The sequence below is a fragment of the Paramisgurnus dabryanus genome, chromosome 17 (genome assembly GCF_030506205.2).
Source record: "Paramisgurnus dabryanus chromosome 17, PD_genome_1.1, whole genome shotgun sequence".
NCBI classification, from domain to species: domain Eukaryota; kingdom Metazoa; phylum Chordata; class Actinopteri; order Cypriniformes; family Cobitidae; genus Paramisgurnus; species Paramisgurnus dabryanus.
Genome location: NC_133353.1, coordinates 10,161,343 through 10,184,467, shown reverse-complemented (window position 1 = coordinate 10,184,467; position 23,125 = coordinate 10,161,343). Strand labels below are relative to the sequence as shown.

Below are 23,125 nucleotides of genomic sequence, written 5' to 3'. Positions count from 1 at the left end.
GAAATCGCCTTGGTTTTTAACACACCAGGTGAGTATAGCATACTAGCTAGCAAATGTTACAATCATTTTAATAAATGTGTCACAATTCTATTCGCTTACACCTGCTTCCTCTTAAAATGGCAAGAAACGCTTGCTCTGGCTGGCATGATAATATAATATCCTTAATGATATCCTGTCGTGTGTGATGCATGATGATTTTTAAACTTGTAGTGTAAGCATGTTTAAGATTTGAGAGAAAAGAAAATCTATCAAGATTCTTCTTATGTGTGAGTACAGAAGAGGATTAGGGCCACTGCTAAAAAAAATATTTGATTTTTGACTTTATTCTCAGAATTCTGACTTTAATCTCAGAATTCTGAGAATAAAGTCAAAAATCAAATATTTTTTTAGCAGTGGCCCTAATCCTCTTCCGTATGTGAGAAATCTTGGCACCCAGATTTTTATAATTGCCAGGCTTTAAAAAATCCTGTAGTGTGCATCCAGCCTTATTGCAATTGCATTTGTGTAATTTTGGTCTAATTTTCGCCAATCGGCCACACTGCTTTCTTAATATCAGCCATAAAACCCCCATATTGCTCATGTGAGATAAAACATTACTATTAATATAAACAGATACATCCTCAGAACAATAAGGGCAGTCTTTTGAAAGAGGGAAAGACACCCAAGCGTTGCACGTCTATGTTGTATCTTTGTGTCTCCTTAAGGGAATTCTAAAAACGGCTTCTTGGATTAACAATAGTCTTCCTTCCTGAGCGTCTGTTTCAGACACTTTGAATACAGCTGGTGCACACAGCAATTGGAAAAACTACATGCAAACAAACACGAATGAGACAATCTACTAGTCAGCAACTTTCAATAGTTTTGGTTTCACATTAATTTGATTGACGAATAGTCTAGGTTCAAAAGTTAGACTCCATCATCTGTGACATGCTGTTAAAATTGACTGAACATTTTCAGTCTTGCATGTAATTTACATACAGTAACATGTTACTGTAGCTTAACTGGTAGAGCATTGTGTTAGCAGGGCAAAAGGTCATGGGTTTAATTCCAGAGAACACACATACTGATAAAATGTATCTTTAAATTCACTGTAAGCTGCTTTGAATAAAAGCATACAAGCATAAATGTACACAATATTGCTTCTACAGTACATCCGTTTTTTTTTTTCAATTGAACATGAAAGTCCAGTAAACTATTCCAAAACCAGAAATTGCCAAGATCTGTATGTCACGACAGGGTTGGAGAGACAGGACGCAAACGCAGAGTTCAAACCAATAAATAACATTTAATAATAAAACTGGAAACAAAACACGAGGAGTAAAATAACAGGCATGTAAGTAACACAGGAACATCCAACGTGAACAGGAACAGACATGGAAGTAATGACAATGACAATCTACCGGCAACCGGTGTGACAGAAACAAGGCATATAAATACAAAGACAATTAAACATAAGACAGGTGTGGTGTATTGGCTTAATGAGTCAATGAGAGTCCAGGTGAGACGGATCTGTGCAATACACAAAACATGACACGGACTAGCCGTGACACTGTAGTCCTATTGCTACAATAATGATCTTAAAGTATCCAGTTCTTAAAATCTTGATATCATAAATCATGCCTTCATGTTAGGCTAATTTTAGCATAGCACACTTAAGAAACATGCGTCCACATAATGCTAACATATAAGCTAGCATGTGTATACTGTGTATATCCATGGTCAATGCACTTGAGACTGAAGGCCAGACACAGCTTGATTGGATTATCTGCATTTCTCTGCACACTACTGGTGGAGTCAGTTTTCTCACATAGTGCAGTCAATCCAACAGGGAATACACTACATCAAATCAAGACTTACGGACAGCACCTTTTTAAAATCAGATCATGCTTTCACACGCATGGTGTAAAGGTTTTTGGGGCAAACTTAATATATTAAAGGTGATGCACTTAAATCATCTTAAATATTGGGGATTAAAAAAAGGCATTATAGTCATAGTACAGAAGAGGACACGTGAATTATTAAAACAGATGTGAAATTATTCATGAAGTCTCAGAAGCAATGTGAACACCACCACAGTAACACTGTGAGCAGCAAGATTCATTATTTGGGTCAAATTCAAGTTAGGTGATTCAAACCACATATGCTCAAGCACGTCCACATAAGAAAGACTAAGGTACTGCAGAACTCCCAAAACTATTCTGAAAAAAATACCATCACACTATACTTTTTAAAAAGCTGGATGTACATTAACTTCTTACACTCTGAGGCTATTTTGGGGATTTTTGCCTGGATTTGGCCTACCCAATTTCAAAAGCTTCCCATACCCACATGCAGAGGTGCACATACAAAAGTTTGGTATCATTTTACAGGAAACCCTTTGAAATTACATAAAACACTGTTAAAAGTGCTAAACATGGTTGTATGTGTTGTCAGTTCTCTAATAAGCACAAAAATAAATAGGCGCTTTTTGATGTTTTTTTTTCTAAAATCTGTATTTAAAAGTGTATAACTCTGGCCCTGAGTGGTAACGAAACCTCCAGACAGTTTTGTTTGATTCCAGCAATTGCCAGCTTACAGAGGAAAAAGGAATTTTTTCTCTATCATAATAAATGCAAAAGTTATTTTACTCCAACTGATGGGAGGACTAATACGCTTATGGTGTACAATTTCTGCCAAAAAACATTTGAAGTGCTCCCATAACCACATACAGTGGAATAAATGCAATATCTTTATATCATTTTGCAAAAATCCCTTTGAAGTTACATAAAAAGCTGTTGTTTGTGACAAATAGTGTTATTTATGTGGTTTTTCATATGCTAAAACACCAAATTTTCTTTTTTTATGTTGTAAATACTATCTTTGATAGTGTATAACTCTGGTTCTGGGTGGTCTAGCAGACTGCAGACAGTTCTGGTTGTTACCAGCAGCAGACAGTAAACACCCAAAAAAAGAATGAACTCTTTAGCATGTCGCATTCAAAAGTTATTCTCATTTTACTGAAGTGTGCGAAAATACATTTTTCATAAAAATATTAATTTTTTGTTTTCCACATATAATAAATAGCAAGGGATTAATTATGCACACAACCAAAGATAATGCTGTGAATGGACTCATTTTTTAGAGTAGGACCTAAAATAAAAGATGGTGTATCATTTGTGGCTATATGTGCTATCTGAGGCAGTTCACACTCAAGTTTCACATATGTTTACAAAAGACAATTTTTTACCTCATTATTCATTCGATGATTGTTAGATAGGTGATGATAATAGGACAAAAATAACGCTGCAGACTTATTCCTGAGACTGAGAGCTTTCATTTGATATAAGACTTGCCCATGTTTGTCATACTTGAAAAACATGAAATATATGAATATTAAAAGATATTAAAAAATATCGGGGGGGTGATGGTGTAAATTAATTGTAAATAACTTTCTTACAGTAAAAGATATGTCAAAGTGATGCATATCTGCAGAAAGTAGAGAGTCTAAGCTTTCAAACAGTATCTCATATGTGGTACTGGGTCCATGACAGACCATTACAAATTACAGGAATATTTTATATTAAGTCAAAATAAGATAATTCTGGACCCGGTACAGGGTCCACAGAGTTAAAGAAGTTAAGAAATACTGTGTTGAGTGTCTCGTATCCACAGCATGAGAACATATGTGTTTGGTGGAGTCTTCTTTGACACACTGTAAATAAAATCTTGACAGTTTTCATAAAGGGTGCTAAATGTGACAGATGTTTTCAGTTGTGGAGATTTAGATGGATAAATGACACCCACACCCCTTCTATAACAATTTCCTTTCCTTTGGGAACACTGGTAACCAGTGGTGAAAATGGATGGAGGAGATGGGGGACTGTAGTTGGGGGATATCATTTATATTAATAAAACACAGATGAAGAAAAAATCAGTATATTTATGTATAGAATATGCGCAGCATTAAAAGACTTTTAGGTGGATAAAATAAATCCTTTACATATTGAACTGGAATTCCATCCCCACAAAATGCACTCCCAGTCCCCTAGAGTCCCCCTTTCCATGGCTGGTGCCAGCCATAGCAAATACCAATAACATGATGCAATGTTGAAATAATTTTTGGGGATTTTGTGTGTGCTGCAGCAGCCTTCCCAAAATCTACATCAGTCACAGCATGTTTTTAAATTAAATAGAAAAAAGACAGCTTTCCATCTGAAAGTATTCCTGTCCCCAAATTAAACTCTGCAGACAGACAGTCATTAAAACAAGAGTAATATTAAAAATGAAATATTCAGAGCTAAAGATCTGATGTGACAGCGTTATATATGCAGACATTAAAGTTTAGGCAAAAAAAGAAGGAACAAAAACTATTTGATCGCTAGGCTATGTTTGAATGAAATACTGCATACATCCTAATGTATACTATTACTGCACACTATTTTTAACAGCATGTCAAACAACATACACTATTAAGCAATAAACATTTCAAATAGTTACTTTGGTGTCACATTATTATGAATGCCATATTCAGAGAGTGGCATCCAGTTATTACCTCTGAAATAAAAGCTGTTATATTACTGTTCTACATTTGAAGAGCTCAGATGCAAAACCCTCTAAGTGTGTCTGACATGTTTTCTTGTAAAGTAGCATTTTTAACTCTTTCCCCAACAGCCAGCACCAGGATTTTTTATGATTTAATGGATACCAGAAAATGTTCTTCTTTAAATACATAAACATTCAATAAATGAAATGAAAGAACAGACCCTCTGCTTTAAAACAAAAAAGTTTTATCCTACCTTTGTTTGTTCTCTTTTTATCACCTCTCAAATATTGGTGGGTTTCTTCAAAAATACCAAATTTTGAGTAAAAAGCTCAGATAATTGCATTTTTGATCAGATTCAGAGCGATGATCAAAACATACACAGAGTTTGAACTGTTTGCCCTAAGGCAGGGGTCTCAAACTCAAACTGGCTTGGGGCCATTTCTAAGCATTTCATCGGGGGGGGGGGGGGGGGGCAAAGCTATTTTAACATTAAAAAGTACTATATTTCTGTAAATGTCATGTTTATTTTCTATTATTTAATGTATTATAATACTTGAAATTATAAAGTAATGGTTTTAACTTTTTAAAATACATTATTTTATAAGTAAATCTTTTCTTAATCTTATCTTGAATAAGTAAGACCTATTAAAACCTTGAACTAAACTAACAAATTTAATTCCTGTATAGATTCATAAACTATTATAAAAAAATTACCACAAGTAAGTGTTTCTGTTTTGATTTATTTTTGATTGTCGTAATATTGACTTCATTATGTTCTTTGTTATTTCAGTTTTAATGAATTTTCTATTATATGTGGAAAAATATTAATAAGTGAAAGTGATCCTAAAACTTTGGAATAGGTAGTCAATGTTACATAAGCTAGTTGGACAGAAAAAATAATAATACTGCTCTATGTGTAATTGAATAGTAAGCTACATAATAATATATTATACTTCATTCACTAGTTCGCCTGCGCATTCAGGTCTTAATGATTAATGGTAAACAAACTTGGCTTGCTGTCCTCGAAGGGAGCTCTGTACCTGAGCTCTGAACCTTCAGAGAGAGCGAACCTGAGGCTGGGGCTCGAGCCACAAGTTCAACCCCCTGCAACTGAACTGCAAAGAGGAAGAAGGAGAGAGTGAAGGAGGAGATGGGGAGGAGGAGGGATGTCGGAAAAGAAAGCAGCTGGACAGGAAGGCCTGAAGGCTGCCTTATATACGCCCATGATGATGATGATTGACAGGCCTGAATGTTTAGGCTCCTCCCGAACCTACGTTTAGAACTGCATTTCACTAGTTCGCCTGCGCATTCAGGTCTTAATGATTAATGGTAAACAAACTTGGCTTGCTGTCCTCGAAGGGAGCTCTGTACCTGAGCTCTGAACCTTCAGAGAGAGCGAACCTGAGGCTGGGGCTCGAGCCACAAGTTCAACCCCCAAAAGAGTGTTTGATGGACAGCAAGTTGAGCAGGAGCCTGCGAGTAATTAAGGTCTGTAAGATTTATCCTCTCTCTCCCCCCAAAAAAAATGGGTAGAATATCATCAAACCATTTCTTCTTCCTCTTACTGAATTACTACTGCGGTAGTAAGAGCGAAGATGAAATCACTGCTGCGGCAGTGAAAAAATTGTACAGAAAAAGATGTGCAAAGTTTCAGCTTAAGACTCCTGCGGGAGTCAATGGGAAGCGTGCGGCCTGGGGCTCCTGCGGGAGCAAGGCTGAATCACTACTGTGGTAGTGCAAGCGTTATGAAATCACTGCTGCGGCAGTGAGCAAAGTTATACAAACAAAGCTGTGCGAAATTTTGGCTTAAGACTCCTGCGGGAGTTACTGGGAAGCGCACGGACTGGGGCTCCTGCGGGAGCAAGGCTGAATCACTACTGCGGTAGTGCGAGCGTTATGAAATCACTGCTGTGGCTGTGAGCAAAGTTATACAGAAAAAGCTGTGCAAAATTTTTGGCTTCAGACTCCTGCGGGAGTTACTGGGAAGCGAACGGACTGGGGCTCAAAGGGGAGCAAGGCTGAATCACTACTGCGAGAGTGCGAGCGTTATGAAATCACTGCTGCGGCAGTGAGCAAAGTTATACGAAAAAAGTGTGCGAAATTTGGGCTTATTTTAGCTCTAGCTATAGACACTATATGCTACGCATCAGTTACAGGCTATGTATTGTAACTATGTTTGCTTGTATGGTCCCTGTCAAATAAACAAATAATAACTCCTGCGGGAGTAGGAAATGCGCTGTCTGGGGCTTCGGAGCGAGCGGGATAAGATCACTACTAAGGCAGTGAGAAAAAAGGTTGCGGCAACTGTTAAATAAGAGCGCGATCGGCTGGGATCAATACTGTGGTAGTATGAGCGGGACAAAATCACTGCTGAAATCAATGCGTATCGAGCGAAAGGTTGTTAGAGGCTGATTGTGGTTGATAATTAGCCAACATGTTCATTAGATTTTTGTTGACAAATAACTGCGCAAAAAACACACGAACATTGGAAACAATCGTGAACACGTTTTTTGGAGCAACGGACTATATTATTTAGGATAAATTTCTATAAGAGGAAAAACGCAAAATAAGAACATCTTGTGACTATTTTGTGGGCTCGTCTGCTTACTTTAGAGAACTGTGTTAAGAGGTTGGTATCCGGTGGGACCAGCGGGACCCAACTCGAACCTTGTGGGAGCATGCAGCTTACCTTTGCTGCGGGTGGGACTGGGCAGATAAAAAAAAGCTAGTGGTCCCGGGGTTTCTCGTTGATATAAGTGTCAACAAATAAGAATAAAGAATAAGAATAAAATTAAAACTGGAACGGAAGACTGACATTTTTTTGTTACATCGCCTTGCAAATGGCTCTGCGAGGCGATGCATGAATTGAAAAAGCGTGAATATGTATAAAAAATATATGGATGTTATAGAATATGCATCTGCGGCCGGTCAGTTTATGGGAAAAAAGCAGTGTTTCTCGATTGTTATAATACGTAGACTACGCTGTGAGATCAAAGTCCAAAGACGTGATCCACTTAGCTTTGCAGCTAGCACGGCACCGTTTAATCCCAGATAGCACGGGTGCGACTGTAAGATGTCTGATAAAGATCTGGAGAAGTGGAATACGTTTGGTGTGTTAAAACATCTTATAAAGGTCTTAGAAAGAGCTGCTTTACATGAGCGCTTTACATACATTATAAATCAAAAACATCTTTAATATGTCTATGACATCTTTTAGGAAACGTCCCAGAGACGTATTGCAGATGAGCAAACAATCTAAATAATGTGACTTGCAGATGTAAACACAGACATCAAATAGACATCTTCAAGATGTACGTGTGCTATCAGGGATGCTTTTGAAATGACACCTCTGGACACCTAGACAGCACGGGTACGACTGAAAAAGCATGATAAGGAAAAAAAAAATCTGGGTGAGTAAACATCTCATAACAACCTGGAATAAAATTTCACGGCAGCCTGCCGCCCAATTGGCTTGCTGCCAGCCAGCCGCTTTGCTTTTATGAACCAAAGTCAAACTTTCCGAATTTGGCATTCAATAGAAAAATCGTTGATCAGTTTCATGAGCAGAGCATTCGCGTCGCGCACGCACCACATCTCTGCAGCGGGTATAGTGAGAATTTGAGAAGGGCGAGTCATGTATTGCAGATGTGCAATTTAATCATCAAAAATTACATCTTGCAGGTGAAAATGTAGCGTAGACATCAAATAGATGTGTATGTGTGCTATCAGCAATGTAGAAGCACTCTCGTATGAAAAAATTATTACGAACGCAAGAGCAAACGACTCGTTTGCAGGCTATCGACCGGTACACGGAGACGCACCCACATACATGAATACTGCGGCTCAGCCATTGTTGTAAGTTTGACTGTGCCCTAGATTGCAAACGTAAGGTGCTCTCGTTTTGTGAACAATTGATCTTTAATCTGTGATCAATTCTCAAAAGTAAAGTTTAGCTAAACAAAACAAAAAATCCAAGAACGGAGCTAGAAGTTCATAAACTATATTTAAGACTGTCGACGACAGGGGAAAGTTCCCTCTCGCCCCTAACATTTTTTAAATTAAAGCTTATTGAAAACTGGCCGTGAGGACGAAGGCCAGGATCTGCTGCGGTAAAGAGAAATACAAATTCTGACAAATTATAGTGAAGTAAGCGGCCGAAATCACTGCTACGGCAATGAAGTAAAATGAATTTAAAAGTTGGGTGTGGTGACGAAAATCTGGACCACTGATTTAGTAGAGAAAATAATTTTTTGACAATTATTGTGGGAGAAGCGGCTTGAAATCATTGCTGCGGCAATGAAGTAAAATTTATTTAAAAGCTGGGTGCAAGGACGAAAACAGGAATCAAGGCTGCAGTAGAGAAATACATTTTTTTCCGAGAAATAATTGTGAAAAGCAGCCGAATCATTGCTGTGGCAATGAAGTAAAATTAATTTAAGAGGCTGGGTGCGAGGACATAAACGGGAATCACGGCTGGGTAGAGAAATATATATATATATTTTACAGATTATCGTGAAAAAGCAGCCGAAACATTGCTGCGGTAATTAAATAAAATTAATTAAAAGTTGGGTGCTAGGACGAAAACAGAAATCGCTGCTGTGGTAGAGAAATTTAAACATTTTCTAACAAATTATTGTGAAAAAGCAGACGAAATCATTGCTGCTGCAATGAAGTAAAATTTATTTAAAAGCTGGGTGTGAAGACGAAAACAAGGATCATTGCTGCGGTAGAGAAATATAAAAATGTTCTCTGACAAATAATCGTGAAAGAAGCAGCCGAAATCATTGCTGCGGCAATGAAGTAAAATTCATTTAAAAGCTGGGTTTAAGGACGCCAACAGGAATCACTTCTTCGGGAGAGAAAATTAGAACATTTTGTGACAGATTATAGTGAAAAACCAGCCGAAAAATTAATGAATGCTGCGGCCATGAAGTAAAATTAATTTAGAAACTGGGAGTGAGGACGAAAACAGGAGTCACTGCTGCGGTAGAGAAATATAAAAATGATCTTTGACAAATGATCGTAAAAGAAGCAGCCAAAATCATTGCTGCGGCAATGAAGTAAAATAATTTAATCAGCTGGGTGTGATGAAGAAAACCTGGATCACTGATGTGGTAGAAAAAAGTTATTTTCTCTGACAATTATCAAGGGAGAAGCAGCCGAAATAATTGCTGCGGCAATGAAGTAAAATAAATTTAAAGCTGGGTGTTAGGATGGAGGCTGGATCACTACTGTGGAAGAAAAATTGTAAATTTACTCTGACGAATTATTGTGAAAGTGGCCGAATTCATTGCTGAAACAATGAAGTAAAATTAATTTAAAAGCTGGGTGATAGGACGAAACCGGGATCACAACTGCAAATAGAAAAAATTGACAATTTTCTCTGACAAAGTATCGTGAGAGGCCGAAATTACTGAGGTGGAGAAAAATCAAGTTTAACTGGGGCTGGTGAATAATCGGAGTCCGAGAACACTGCTGCGGCAGTGAGAAATGGATTTTAACTGGCGCTATTGCGGTTGGTCAGATAACTGCTGTTGGCCTTGAGATTGAAAATGAAATCAAGTGCGGGAGCGGTGTTTGTGGTTGCTGCTGCGGCTGAGGGAATGAACTTTAGGTGAGACAGGTGGAAATTATTCGATGGTGAAGAATTATGTGCGCTTCTAGTAGAAACCGGTGATTAGGGATGAAGTCCTGCAGTTGGTTACGAGGTGAGTTAATACAGACAAATCTTCTTTAGTCCATAAATCTATAAAGTTTAATGGCATAACTCCGCGGCGTGATATTTAATGACCTGATATCAATTTAATGGTGCGGTGATGAGAGACAATACCGAAGAACGATTTCAAATTGCGAAGCGTGTTTAAATGTTTTAATAAACACTGTGGTTTGTTGGACAAATTGTGAATAGCAATGAGACCGGGGTTAGGTCGCCTGTTAATTAAGCACTAATTAGCATCAACCGAACCGCGTTTTTTGAGATGTTCTAATCAATTATGAATAATATTTAAAGCAATGAAGAAGCAATATATTTAACGAATAAACATTATATGCTTATTAGGTCGATGAAAGTGGACTAGCTTACCGTGATAGTGCGAGCGGCGGTTCTGTAACGGAGAGAAACGGAGATCCCTACTGCGGTAGAGATAAAGCGACAGAAAGATCAGCTTTAAATAATACTTAACCGGACTCGTGGCGAGCCCGTGTGAGCAGGCAAGCCTGCAACAAATCTCTTTGATTGATCCATGCAATACAATGCTATTTAATGTATATGCGTCTTTACTATGAAGTATAGAAACTTGCCATTTAAAACACGAGATAGGCTATCTTATATTTATACAGAATGTACCCTGGATGAGGAAATAACTACAATCCGATTTCTGCATTGCTTGAAAAGTAAAAACGTAAATGAAATGAAAGTTTAATAAATACATATTTATGAGATTGTTATTTTGTTCATGTTCTTATATGTGTCAAGTTTTTGTGTTACAACAATAGGGTTGTTCCGACAGACGACTTTTTCTATCCTTAGCTTTGTGTTGGGTTTTTTGAACTCAATTGCTCAATGCTGTCGGTTCAAAGAAAAGTGCAACAGTTAGCGCGTCATGCCTTTCGCCTTTTGGGCTGCACGCGGACGGTCCGCGCGGCCGGCCGCGGACCCTCTCGATGACGAAAATGACGTCATGCGGACGGCGCGCATACGCGGACGTCCCTAGTATACTTTCGGCTTCGTGTGCGCGAAAAGCGGAGGCTCGTTGTAGACCATTGCGTGGGATCCTTGCCCGTCCGCAGAGACTGTCATCATGTATGCATGCGGGGCCAGTGGAATGCGGTGTTGCCTTGGATGGAAGAACGCGGGAGCGTGTAGCGAATTCTTCTACAGAGCTGTGAGAAAAAAATAAACTATCGAGAAGAACGAAAAAACGAGCAGTTTGATTGAATTGACAATAAGGTAGGTTTCACTACGATTAACTCTGGATTATAAAGCTCCGATAATTGTTAGATTTGATGGAAAATGAATTAATAAACGCGAAAACAAGTGCAACACAGTCCTGTGGGCCGCCATTGTTGTTTTGGTCGATCGCGCATGCGTAGACGGAATTAACAGAAGCGCATGATGTCACGTCGCTGTTGTCAAACAGCGTTTGCAATCGAGCATGCGGTTGTCGTGTAAAAGAACATCCGAAATGCAAAAATATTGAGCACAGCCCCTGACATCAACTACAGCGGTAGTGAGAGCGGGTACTAAAAAAGCTGCTGCATTGGTATTTAAAAATATATTTCCCAAGTTAGTAGGAGCTGGAGCTCGTTGTGTAGATGTGATTCCGGAAACGGGCGAGGCCAAAATCCGGAAAAGAAAGCAGCTGTCGGAAAAGAAAGCAGCTGGACAGGAAGGCCTGAAGGCTGCCTTATATACGCCCATGATGATGATGATTGACAGGCCTGAATGTTTAGGCTCCTCCCGAACCTACGTTTAGAACTGCATTTATATATAGCAGTATACATACTTTTATATTCTGTACATTTCTCCACATCTTTTCTCTTTTCTTAACCTGGGCACTTTGATGGCTCTTTTCTTATCTGTAGTTTAAAATGTGTTGCATTACATTTACCGCTCTCCTCCCTCCCTATGGGATGTCTCCACTGTGACTTGAGGTGAACTAACCCCACCGCAGCTCGATCTTCTCCGAGTAACAGCTGAGTATACACCCGGAAGTAACAAATCTTCTCTGGACAAACGCTACAAAGTCCCGACCAGATTAACTGATTGCATGGTTACAATGATGTGATTGACGCGAGGATCAATTAAAATCCGATCGTGCATTCTGTTATCCTCGACATCATGGAACGCGTGGCTCATGGCTGCATAGCATCGGGTGAAGCGACCCACAGCACGGAGCGCAACTTCCGCTCCCGAGCACTTTGGAAAGTGATGCTTTGACTCGTTTTGTGAACGAACCCTTAAACGTTTCAATCAAAACGAATATAAAACAAAGTGAATAAAAATCTTTCTGCGGGCAAGATTATGTTATATTTTTGAAAGATGACGCGGGCCGCAGAGAGGGGGAGGCCCGGGAGTTTGAGACCACTGCCCTAAGGTGATGCTTCCGGGTTTTATAAGTTGGGTAAGAGCGCCTCCTTGGGTATAATAGCGGAAATATGGATTGCCGTCATTGGCAGGGAAGATTATTCTCTTAATTGATGAGCTAACTCATCAATGGCGGGAAAAGAGTTAAGTGGATTTGAAGCGAAAGTATTTAAGGAATGTATAAAACGTGCATTTAATTAATATCATTATTTAATTTTTGACACAGGTGACGTTTAACAGCTTTTGCATTTGAGGTCCTCATTTTCACAAATTGACTTCATTAACTAATTTAATGTTACTGACCATCAAATAAAGTAATGAGTTTCAAATTAAATGTTAAAAGAGCTGCTGATATTACTTGTGTTACTTCAAGTTGAGCACATTGAATTGTAGGATACAGTCCTAAACAGTATTCAACACTGTATACTGCACATTTTGGCAAAAAAACAAAAAAAAGAAAGAAACGGTTTGTTCAGGTATAGAGTGCCGAAGTAATGGCGTCACTTTGTAGGCTAAAACGCGGAAGTGAGTTAGCATTTTAGCACTACGGGTTCCCTCGCCCTGAAGTCTATGGGTTTTTTGAATGGGTTTTTGCTAAATCGCCTGAAATAAGGTCTGTGGTTAACAAAACCTCTAAATATTTTCACGTTTTGTTCTATGACATAAAATACACCAGTTATAATCTGCTTGTGATTTTTTTAAACTTTATTGTGCCTTAAAAACGGTGGTTGCTAACAAGTTGCTAATAGGGACTACATCCTTGGCGGGGAGTTTAGACGTCATCATGACAGGAAATCTGTCACTAGCCTTTCAGCCTCACGTTCTCAGAAGTTTACCTTTCAGTTAATATACATAACGTTAAATATTTAGTCTTTTCAAATTGTAGTTTTTCCAAATATTGTTGTACTGTGGAGAGACTGTAGTTTGACCTGTTTTGTTTTGTCCGGAGATGCAACCACAAGTCGTCGATGAAAGATGCTCGTTTACCGTCCGATGTTCCCCAGCGGAGACTGTTTGTGCCGTAAGGTAAGCTAACACAACGATGATTTCCATGTGAACACCGTATTTACTGCCTTAATGTGGCCATGCACGACCAAACTTTAATGGTGCATATTGCTCAACACGCGAATGATATGATACTTTGACGGTCAGATGGAATTAAAAAGGCTAAGTTAGCAAGAATAAACGTTTTTCATTACAAAATCAACAGCTAAAATAACTTACCTGTGTGTGTCTTTCTCTTAAAATATCTTAAAGCGTGTTTACTTTGCTGTTTAATAGATTAGATCCGCTGCAGTTTTATTAAAGGCTAACGTTACTTCGAGAAATGTGTTTAATTAAAATATTCAAAATAATACCTGGTTTATTGACTTTTTTTTCAACTTTGCTTTACCCACTAATAATAATGATTGTAGTTATTTGTAAACAGCACTAGTTAGGCATTAGATAACAATGATATTAATCTTTGTTATTTTAGTAGTAAAGTGTGATTTTTGTAATTTTAATTTGTAAAGGTGTAACTTCCATAAAACTAACACTGCTTATTTTGAATTTATCCTTAGACGAGCTGACCGGATGCCCAGTGTCCATTCTCGCATCTGCAGCTGTCATTTTCCTGCAGGGGATAAAATTTCCCCGTTTTGTTTATATCCACAAATGATGTTCCCACTGGACAAATTTTGGAAGATCATTCATACTCCCTGAGACAGGATAGTGCTGATGTGCCTAAAAATGTTCCACCACCCATTTATAAAGAGGAGGAAATGGCTACAATTTATGTTTGACAAAGATGATGAACCATCTCCGGCTGATCAAACCCTCACTATCAATTCTGAGGAACAACCAAATAAAAGCACAACTAAAGAAGAGCTGCAGTCTGGATGAAGAAGAAGAATCCAGCTTGAGATTGAGTTAGAACATTCCATAACAGAGATTCAGCTTCTCAAAGACTAACTCCAAAGGCAAACGAGTAACTGTCATGACAGGTATTCAGCCTTTTAGATGAGTGAAAGTGTGATTCGAATGGAGACAGAATTGCCAGATAGGGATACTTTCAGTGCTGTGTGTGAATATGTTGCTCATTTTGAGGATTCCATTACGTACTTTGCTGGATGGAGGAGACCCAAAGAAATCATCCTTGAGGACCTTGATTAAAATTCGCCACAACTATACACACTTGCACTTGCATTTTCCATGTGGGCATTCACATTGTGTTGCAAAAATACCTTCTTTCCCTGTAGAGACTTGTCATGTGAATTATATAGTATATAGTTTGTTTTCAGTTTACTTATTTTATGAAAATAAAGATGTTTACTACAAAACTTACTGCAATGTTTCTGTGGATCAGTGATTGGAGCATTTTGTTAACTTTTGTTTAATTCCCAGAGAACACGCTGATATCTATAGCTTGAATGCACTGTAAGTCACTTGTCTAACAAATACCAAAATTAAATGTTAAACTATTGTAACTATACACCAGTCAGCTCACAGTAATGTGAGATCAAATTTACTACACAGGCTCTCACATTGGGGCTTGTGGATTACCAGGTAAAAATATATAGAAAATGTGAACAAAATTAGTATATATGGTTTATTTAGGGAACATGTATGGTTTAATTATAATATATTGTATTTAAGCATTGATGCTATTGGACAATTCTCTTTAAATTCAACATATATAATTATATATAACTATTATATTAAATGTTTGGAATTTAACTGTGTTGTAAATAGAACACTTTATTTAACTCCTCTATCTCTCCATAGTTTTACTTAATGAGACTTGATAAACCTTGTCCCTCATGCTGGCCCTTACAATACCGGTAAGTAAACCAGCATCTAAGCTGCACTGTTATGTCCAGATTTATAGTGGTTCTCTCTCCTCAATCTATGGTTTTCTATCGTCTAAGTAAGAAAAAGTACATAAGATTGGAAATTGATACGGCAATAGCTAGGGCTTCTGAGATGTTTTTTTTTCTGGCGAATTAGCAAATGGCATGCAAACATACAATCAAACATAATACAGTGAAAGATAATCTTTAAAGTTTTTTGGGGCACAATGATCATGCATCATAACCTTAATCACAAAGAAAATAATTTTAAGGTTTATATAAACTAACGAAATAATAAACTAATAAATAAATAAAACATTAACAAAAATCTCAAGGAGGCACGTGTAAACAATATTTCTAACATTTTTGGAAATAACGAATGGGCAATATTTCTCATGAAAAAGTGGATAAGTGTCCATAAACAGCGCAGATCATAATGAGCGAGCGTGTTTTTTAAATAAAGTTTGAGGAAGCTTGATGATGACGTTGATCCGCGACCGGTGCGCTGTAGTCCGTTTATAGCATACCGTTAGCATTTTATATCTGACGGCTTTATTTAGGCTTCAAAATGTATACATTTTCGTTTAACTTATAAAGATTATCTTGATAGACAAAACGTGTAAGGTTCATAACTCTTTGTTGAACACAGATCTTATTTTTTGCGATTTTCCAAAAGTCTATGGGAAAAATGAATGGCTTTTCGATCGAGGGAACCCATGCGCCGCTCACTTCCGGGTTGGCCTACAAAGTGACGTCATGACTTCGGCACTCTATTGCATGTACACACAGAATTTGCAAATAGTAAGGGCCAGATTTACTAAACGGGGCAAACGTGTGCGAGAGCACAATTTCAAAAAAGCGGCGATGGGAGTGGTAATATATCTGTAGGTTATTTACTAAAAAGGCGCAAATTATATAATACAGGCACAACAGCTGATTTCTATAATGACCAAAGCAATCTACTAAGAGGGTTGCAAATAAGCAAAACTGATGCTCCTGGTAATATACTTACAGAAAATTTGGGGTAAAATCCCAGCTAACAAAGCCGTAGGACACTGAAAAGGACCGGAAGAAAAAAATTAAGGTTTTCAAAAAGTTTTAAAACACTTGCTGCTGTGTGAAGTATCCTAGTGATTCCTCTTTAATTTACTTCAGCGATAAAAAAAAAAAAATAATAATATGTTCCTCTGGCATTCCAAAAAAACTGATAATAAACGGATGTTAAAAAAATCCTCTGCCTTGTATCACGTGCTCTCTGATGTCTCTCTCATCAGCAACAAATGCAGCCATTTCAAGGGCAAAGATTTAAGACATGCTTTAAGATCGATTTATAGTCGTGCGTAGGTCCGTAGCCTGTGCGTAGCTCTGCGTAGCCTGACGCGCACCTCACAAAATTTCTAACAGCGCGTCGGCTCTACGCGGACCGTAAGCGCTGTGATTGGTCCACCAGAACCCCTCCCATCAGGTAAAAAAACTGCGTCATAGATATTTCCGTTTGAGACGGTGAAAACAAAGATGAGCCAAGTTGAGGAGTGATTTAACTCAAACTGAAACACAAGTCGCTGTTTATTTACTTCCATCATTGCTGGTCTTCTCAAATTATACACAACAAGTTGCTATTTCTTCTTCGTTTGGTGGGTTAACTTGCTTAGCTTCTTCTTCTGTGACGACTTCTGCTGCTACTGTGGTTACACGCGTGATTACTGCCAACCAGCGGTTTCGCGTGTGTTTGCACGTCGACGCGGACGGTGACGCACAAGTATAAATTAAAACCGACGCAGAAACTGACCTACGCACGACTATAAATCGCCCTTTAGTTTTAAATAATGACGCAAATACCAGTAATATCACACGTGGAAACATAAGTAAATCGCATTGTGTGAATCATTAAAATAATCTCCTCCCATAAATTTTGCATCTGAATGGGAAACTCCTAGAACTGCATATGCAATAAGATCAGTCGCAAAAAATAAGTAGACCACACCTTTTCAACACTGACACTGTGCGTCTTTAGTAAATCCCGACAGTCGTTTTTTAAAGCCAAAATTATGCTTTGCGCAAGCTTTAAGTAAATCTGGCCCTAAAGTGTAATTCATATTTGTCCGTAGGTTCTACGCTGTAGGCTGTGTGTAGCTCAGCGTAGCCTGACGTGCACCTCACCAATAATTTAACATCGTGTCTCTTTTACATGGTTCTCCAGAACCCCTCCCGTCAGGTAAAACAACTGCGTTGCATTTCTACATAGGCATTTCAACTTGCAACACAAGTACAAAAATGGGCCAAGTTAAGGATTAATTTAACTCAAACTGCAAAAACAAATCACTGCATCACTGCTGGTCTTCCCAAACAACAAGCTGCTGCTTCTTCGTTTGTGGGTTTACTGGCCAAGCTGCTTCTTTTCTGGCTGTTGCACTGCTACTGTGCGTTACACACGTGGATACCGCCTACTAGCCGACCCAGAAGTATGAATAAAAACCTGATGTCGAGGCTATGCCATAGGACCTACGCAGAACTATTATGAGCACTTAAGGGTTGCATGCTAGCATGTTATTTCGAACACACCCTAGTTTAAATCGCAATTTTAAACCATGATGGATAAAGTCTATATGTGTTGATAAAACTCAATTTCTACTCTGACTCTATTACGATCTATTTCAGGAAGACTCAGAGAAGAGAGTCTGACCTACACAGATGCCGACCACAGAGAGCACTCATCAAATTAAGTTGTCCTAAGCGTGTGTGAAGCTAAAAGGCATGAGCTGACCTCAAACAGAGACACTAATGGCTCAGCTTTAAATTACATCACCCTGTCATTCTACCTCTTCAAACAGGGCCCAGACACCCCCTGCTAGCTTAGCATCTTCTAGACTGCAAAGACAAGCCTTCTGTAAAATCACTTTTGCTAGTAATTATCTTCAGCGGAAAAGAAACGGATATGGATTGCAGTTCTCCTTCCTTATTTCAATAATCTGCAGTAGATCATCAAAACAAACCCATACATTCACAAATCTTCAATATTGTAAAAATCCCAAAACATTATGTTCTCTATTATTTTCTCTATTTGTGCTTTATTGTATGTGTCCAAATGACTTTATTGTGATTTAGTATTTTTTAAATGTCTTACTATACGGTGTACAGTCATGTGTATCGTGCACGTGCAACCACATCACGTCTCGTAAACCACACCCTGAGAGTGGACATTATCTTGGCTCTCTTGCTCGCGTCATCCTGCTAACCCAGAGTTATACATTTCTTTGTGCACGTGTGAATGCATGCATTTTGTGCATCTTTGTCTGGCATATATTTGTGTATTGTGTGTTAGCCGGCCTTGCTGCACGCGTATGCTTTAACTGTTTAAATGCATGAATAGTCTCTTCCCTGCTGACTAAGCAGTCACGCCGCATGTGCATCAGACTGTTCAACTGCACCAGTCACCCCAACAACAGCACTGCAGCCATACTAACCAACACTATTGAAGAGAATAATGTCTAAACTGCTGTCCATTCTGGACAACACCTCTCACTCTCTACATGATGGGTTTGTTAGCTTGAGCAATTTTAGCTGGAGACTGATCCCACCCCGTTGCAACAGTGAGCGCTATTGAAAATCTTTTGTGCCCACTGCAATAAAACTAGTAAAATGCATACAATATGTGCAAGGGCAGCATTGACTTATAGTGACCTATACAACCAAAGCCACAACCATACCTCTACCACATGTAGAAAATAATACAAATGTTACACCACACACATCCTTGACTTTTTAGTCATTTTGCATTAAACACATACTGTATATATTTTGTGAGTCTCATATTTTCTTATACTCTATATTTTGTGTATTGCTGTACATTGTAAATTATATGTATTGTACAGCATATCATTAATAATGTACCCATCTATCTACCTATCTATCTATCATGATTGGTTGAGAAATTTCATTAGTTTGCTTTATTTTTCAATAAACGCACACCTGACCTGTCAAATGTCTTAAAAGAACCACCAGAGCAGTGTCTGTGGTAACCAAAGAATAAGCAGAATAATTGACTCCAGTCCTTTGAATTATTTGAAAATAATGCACACTAGCGGGAACATTTTTGGTAGGGTACCTCTATCACTTAAACTTAAAAACAGCTGCCTGATTTTTTTATTTAAAAACTTTAAACATTTGCTGGCTTCTCAGCTCATGAAACCTTGTGGGATATAAAAGTGTCCCTCCCAAACATACTGATCAATTTGGGCAGACGCAGTACGCCATCCGGGTATTTCTCACCTAATGTCTTGCATACTCATGTTTCAGAGATTGTACTCATTTCGCATACTATAAAGTATGAAAGTTGACAATTACGATACAGCTAGTATTAAAGGTCTGAGAATTTGAGCAATCAAACAACAACTATCTGTTTGCGACAATCCAAACCAACCTCTCATTGGAATTAAAATGCATGAAGAAATAATCTACATTCTGAATACAAAAAAAGTCTCAAAGCTTTTTTGTTTACATACGTCAACACACACGGACGCCCATCTAAGTTAAACGACTTCTCGTGTATCCTCCTCCATGCTCGACCTACAGTACGAGGCCTTTTTACCCCCGTCTCAAACAATGACTTCTTTATACTGGAGGCTCGAAGTACCACCACCGTGGGAATGCACTGTGAATAAAGGGGGGTACGTGTTTTTATTCTGACCAGAGGTTGGAGACTTTTAAGGTAAAAAATAGCAAAAACATTCCGTGAGGAAGGTCTGACCAAGTTTTTAATTTATTTAAGGAGACTAGATGGCTGCCAAGGTGATTCGCACATCGCAATTGCCAAATGGTTATACAAACACGCGACGAGTTCGGTGTTCACATGCAAATTTCCCAGCGCGCCCGCAATTAGCACGCGAGTGTCAGATCCGCAATGTCTACACGCAACATCCTGATCTTATTAGCAAGTTCAGAGCAATACACGACATGATGCAGTAATTGAAAAATACAGCAGATTCGCAGAGATCGCATTTCTCCTCAGAAATCACCTTGATGTTGTCTACTGCACAAACCGGAAAGACATTTCATGATGAGCCTCGCGCTGTCACACACGCGGCGGCCTTGCTGAATCACATTACATCACATAAACAGTCAAAACATGTGTTTGACTTCATTAGGCGCTGCGCAGCCCGATCGGTGTATGGCATCATAGTACCGCAAGAGCTGCGTATCTCGCGGTGCTTGATGTCATAAGCAGATCGGTCTGCACAGCACCGCATGAAGTCGTAAACCATTCAGCGTCCTTCCCAAAGGACAGAGACAAGCAACTCACGTGCTCGTTTACCTTCCAATGCGGAGAACTGTCGGAAACACGACAAACCTTAAAACAAACCTCATATATCACAACATTTATCCGCAAAACTATAAAAGCGTTTTTAATCCCACAGTATGCTGAAAACAGTCGCATCGTGTTAAAATATTCATCCGCAGTGCGATTATTCCGCGCTATGTGTTTTATATGCGTTATTAATGTATCTGTGGTGTATCCGGTTCGAAGATTGTGCAGTCCTACCTCGTTCTTGCTTCACCTGGGATGATGGTGATGATAGAGCTCGCAGACTTTTGCTGCATTGAATCAAAGCTCCCAAGAGCGAGACCACGTGACCTAACTCTGCACCGCTGCTATCCCAGTCAATGCACTGCGCTTTTAAAGTCAGGCGCATTTTTATTTACAGAGCAGGGCATTACTGTACGTTAAAGAGTCGTGCGTTAAAATATTGAGCTGAATATGGTTTAAAGTTAAACATTTCTGCTGCAAAAAATAATATTGATTCCGATTCCCACAATTACAGGTTACCCTGTTTACAACTGATTCCTTTATTTAGTGTCCTTTGGTTGTTTATTCAAGTAACGTTAGGAAATTTCCGCCAGACATCCAGATTCCATTAAAACCACTACAATGTTATGGCTATTCCATTTTGCGTGTCCTCTAAACTTCGTTGCCCTGATTGCAGCAAACGTGCTTTTCATGAATATTTATATATGGCATAAATATAACACATAATGATGAGCAATAATACAATCAAATATAGAAGGGGCTTTGTGTATTGATGTATTGTGAAACACAGCGCGATTACACAGTAATGATATCAGATGGGATCTGACGCTGTGGGCGTTGACAAAAGGAATGCAGCGTAGGATAACGGGATCAACTGCACAAACTTTTCTGTTAAATGTGAGTTCTCTTACCTGTTTCGAGGTTGTCTATCACCAGCTCTTTCTCAGTCGTCATCATATTCTTCAAGTTTACGTATTTCGGTAAAGATTCCGCTTAACTTTAAGACTTTGCGCGGGTCATTAGGTTCTTCACAGAAAGCGTGTAACTTCTGTCCTCACGCTTGCGTGCGCCTCCAGCGTCCTGTCGCCTCGTTTCGTCACCTACACTCTTTATCCCCCCTGAATTACTGCCTACGACTATTTAATACCTCATGAATTGCATTTAAATGTAGTTCGTATTTGACCTACAGTTGGGCTTTCTTCTTCAGACTGTCCGACGTCCAGAGAAAGGAAGTGGACCGATCCAGACTTTCCGCCTGTTGGCTCGCCATCCCGCCCCGCCCTTCAGTCAGACTCCATGTGCAAGACTGATGAATACAGTAACAGAGTAAACACAGCCACAACTGTGACTGTAGACTGGATGTAGTAGCCTACAATATTTGTTTATGAACATCATATTTGTTATGAATATAAACTGAATTTAGCCTACAGGGAGGAATGCAGTAGTACTAATATACTGAAGTGTATATTGTAGAACTGCATGCTAAAGTATATTTGCACCAAAGGCAGTGGGTGTGTTTTTAGGTGGTTTTTCCATGTCTGAGCCTAGTGGTAATGTAAGTGTGATCACAATATGGGTAGTTAACACTATATTATGTTTTGCTATATAGCCAACTTTCACACCAAAATCATTACTCATTATCATAACTCAGTCTCATTCAAGATTTGTATTCGTCACATACACAATTATATAGACCATAGCCTATATAACCAGCAGTGAAATGTGAGTCAGGTCCGCTCCATGGACAGTCCAACTTTTAAAGAATACAATAGATAGATAGATAGATAGATAGATAGATAGATAGATAGATAGATAGATAGATAGATAGATAGATAGATAGATAGATAGATAGATAGATAGATATGAAAGAATGAAATAAAGTAAACAATAAAAATATAATAATAAAATATATGAAAAATATATATACTGCTGTAGAATTAAATATAGAGTACACCATAATGTGCATGAAAGTTTACTGTAGTCTTAAATATTAAGATACACAGGATACACATCATAATCATTTTCACAGATGTCTTTAGGTAAAACATAGTCATTTTCATGTTCACATACAAACAGGGCAAACGTAGGACAAACATATTCTTTCTAAATCAGCAATCCAAGCTTCAGTGGACTAAAAACTAGTGTTGTTTTTGGCAGCCTGTTTTCATTTTAGTTTTAGTCTAGTCTTTGTGTCAAGCTGTCATTTTAGTTTTTATTAGTTTTAGTCACGTCATACTCTTTTTAGTCTAGTCAAGTTTTAGTCGACTAATATTCTTGCCATTTTAGTCTTATTTTAGTCAGACTTATCCATTACTATTTTAGTCTAGTTTTAGTCGACGAAAACTGATGACATTTTAGTCTAGTTTTAGTCAGTGAAATTG

At 38.5% G+C, this 23,125-nt stretch overlaps 1 protein-coding gene across 4 annotated transcripts in view; it reads right to left on the bottom strand.

Annotated features, from left to right (window-relative positions):
• hspa12a (heat shock protein 12A) overlaps positions 1-22,006 on the bottom strand; it is a 56,461-nt gene extending 34,455 nt beyond the window's left edge. For 2 of the 4 annotated variants that reach the window (XM_065244906.2, XM_065244909.2), the window contains exon 1: positions 21,656-22,006. In XM_065244906.2, the coding sequence (XP_065100978.2) occupies positions 21,656-21,701 (46 nt within the window). In that variant the 5' untranslated portion in view covers positions 21,702-22,006. Of the gene's footprint in view, positions 1-20,454; positions 20,561-20,978; positions 21,077-21,655 lie in introns of those variants that run through there. The other 2 variants (XM_065244908.2, XM_065244907.2) reach the window with 2 other exon arrangements.
• Between the last annotated feature and the right edge of the window lie 1,119 nt (positions 22,007-23,125).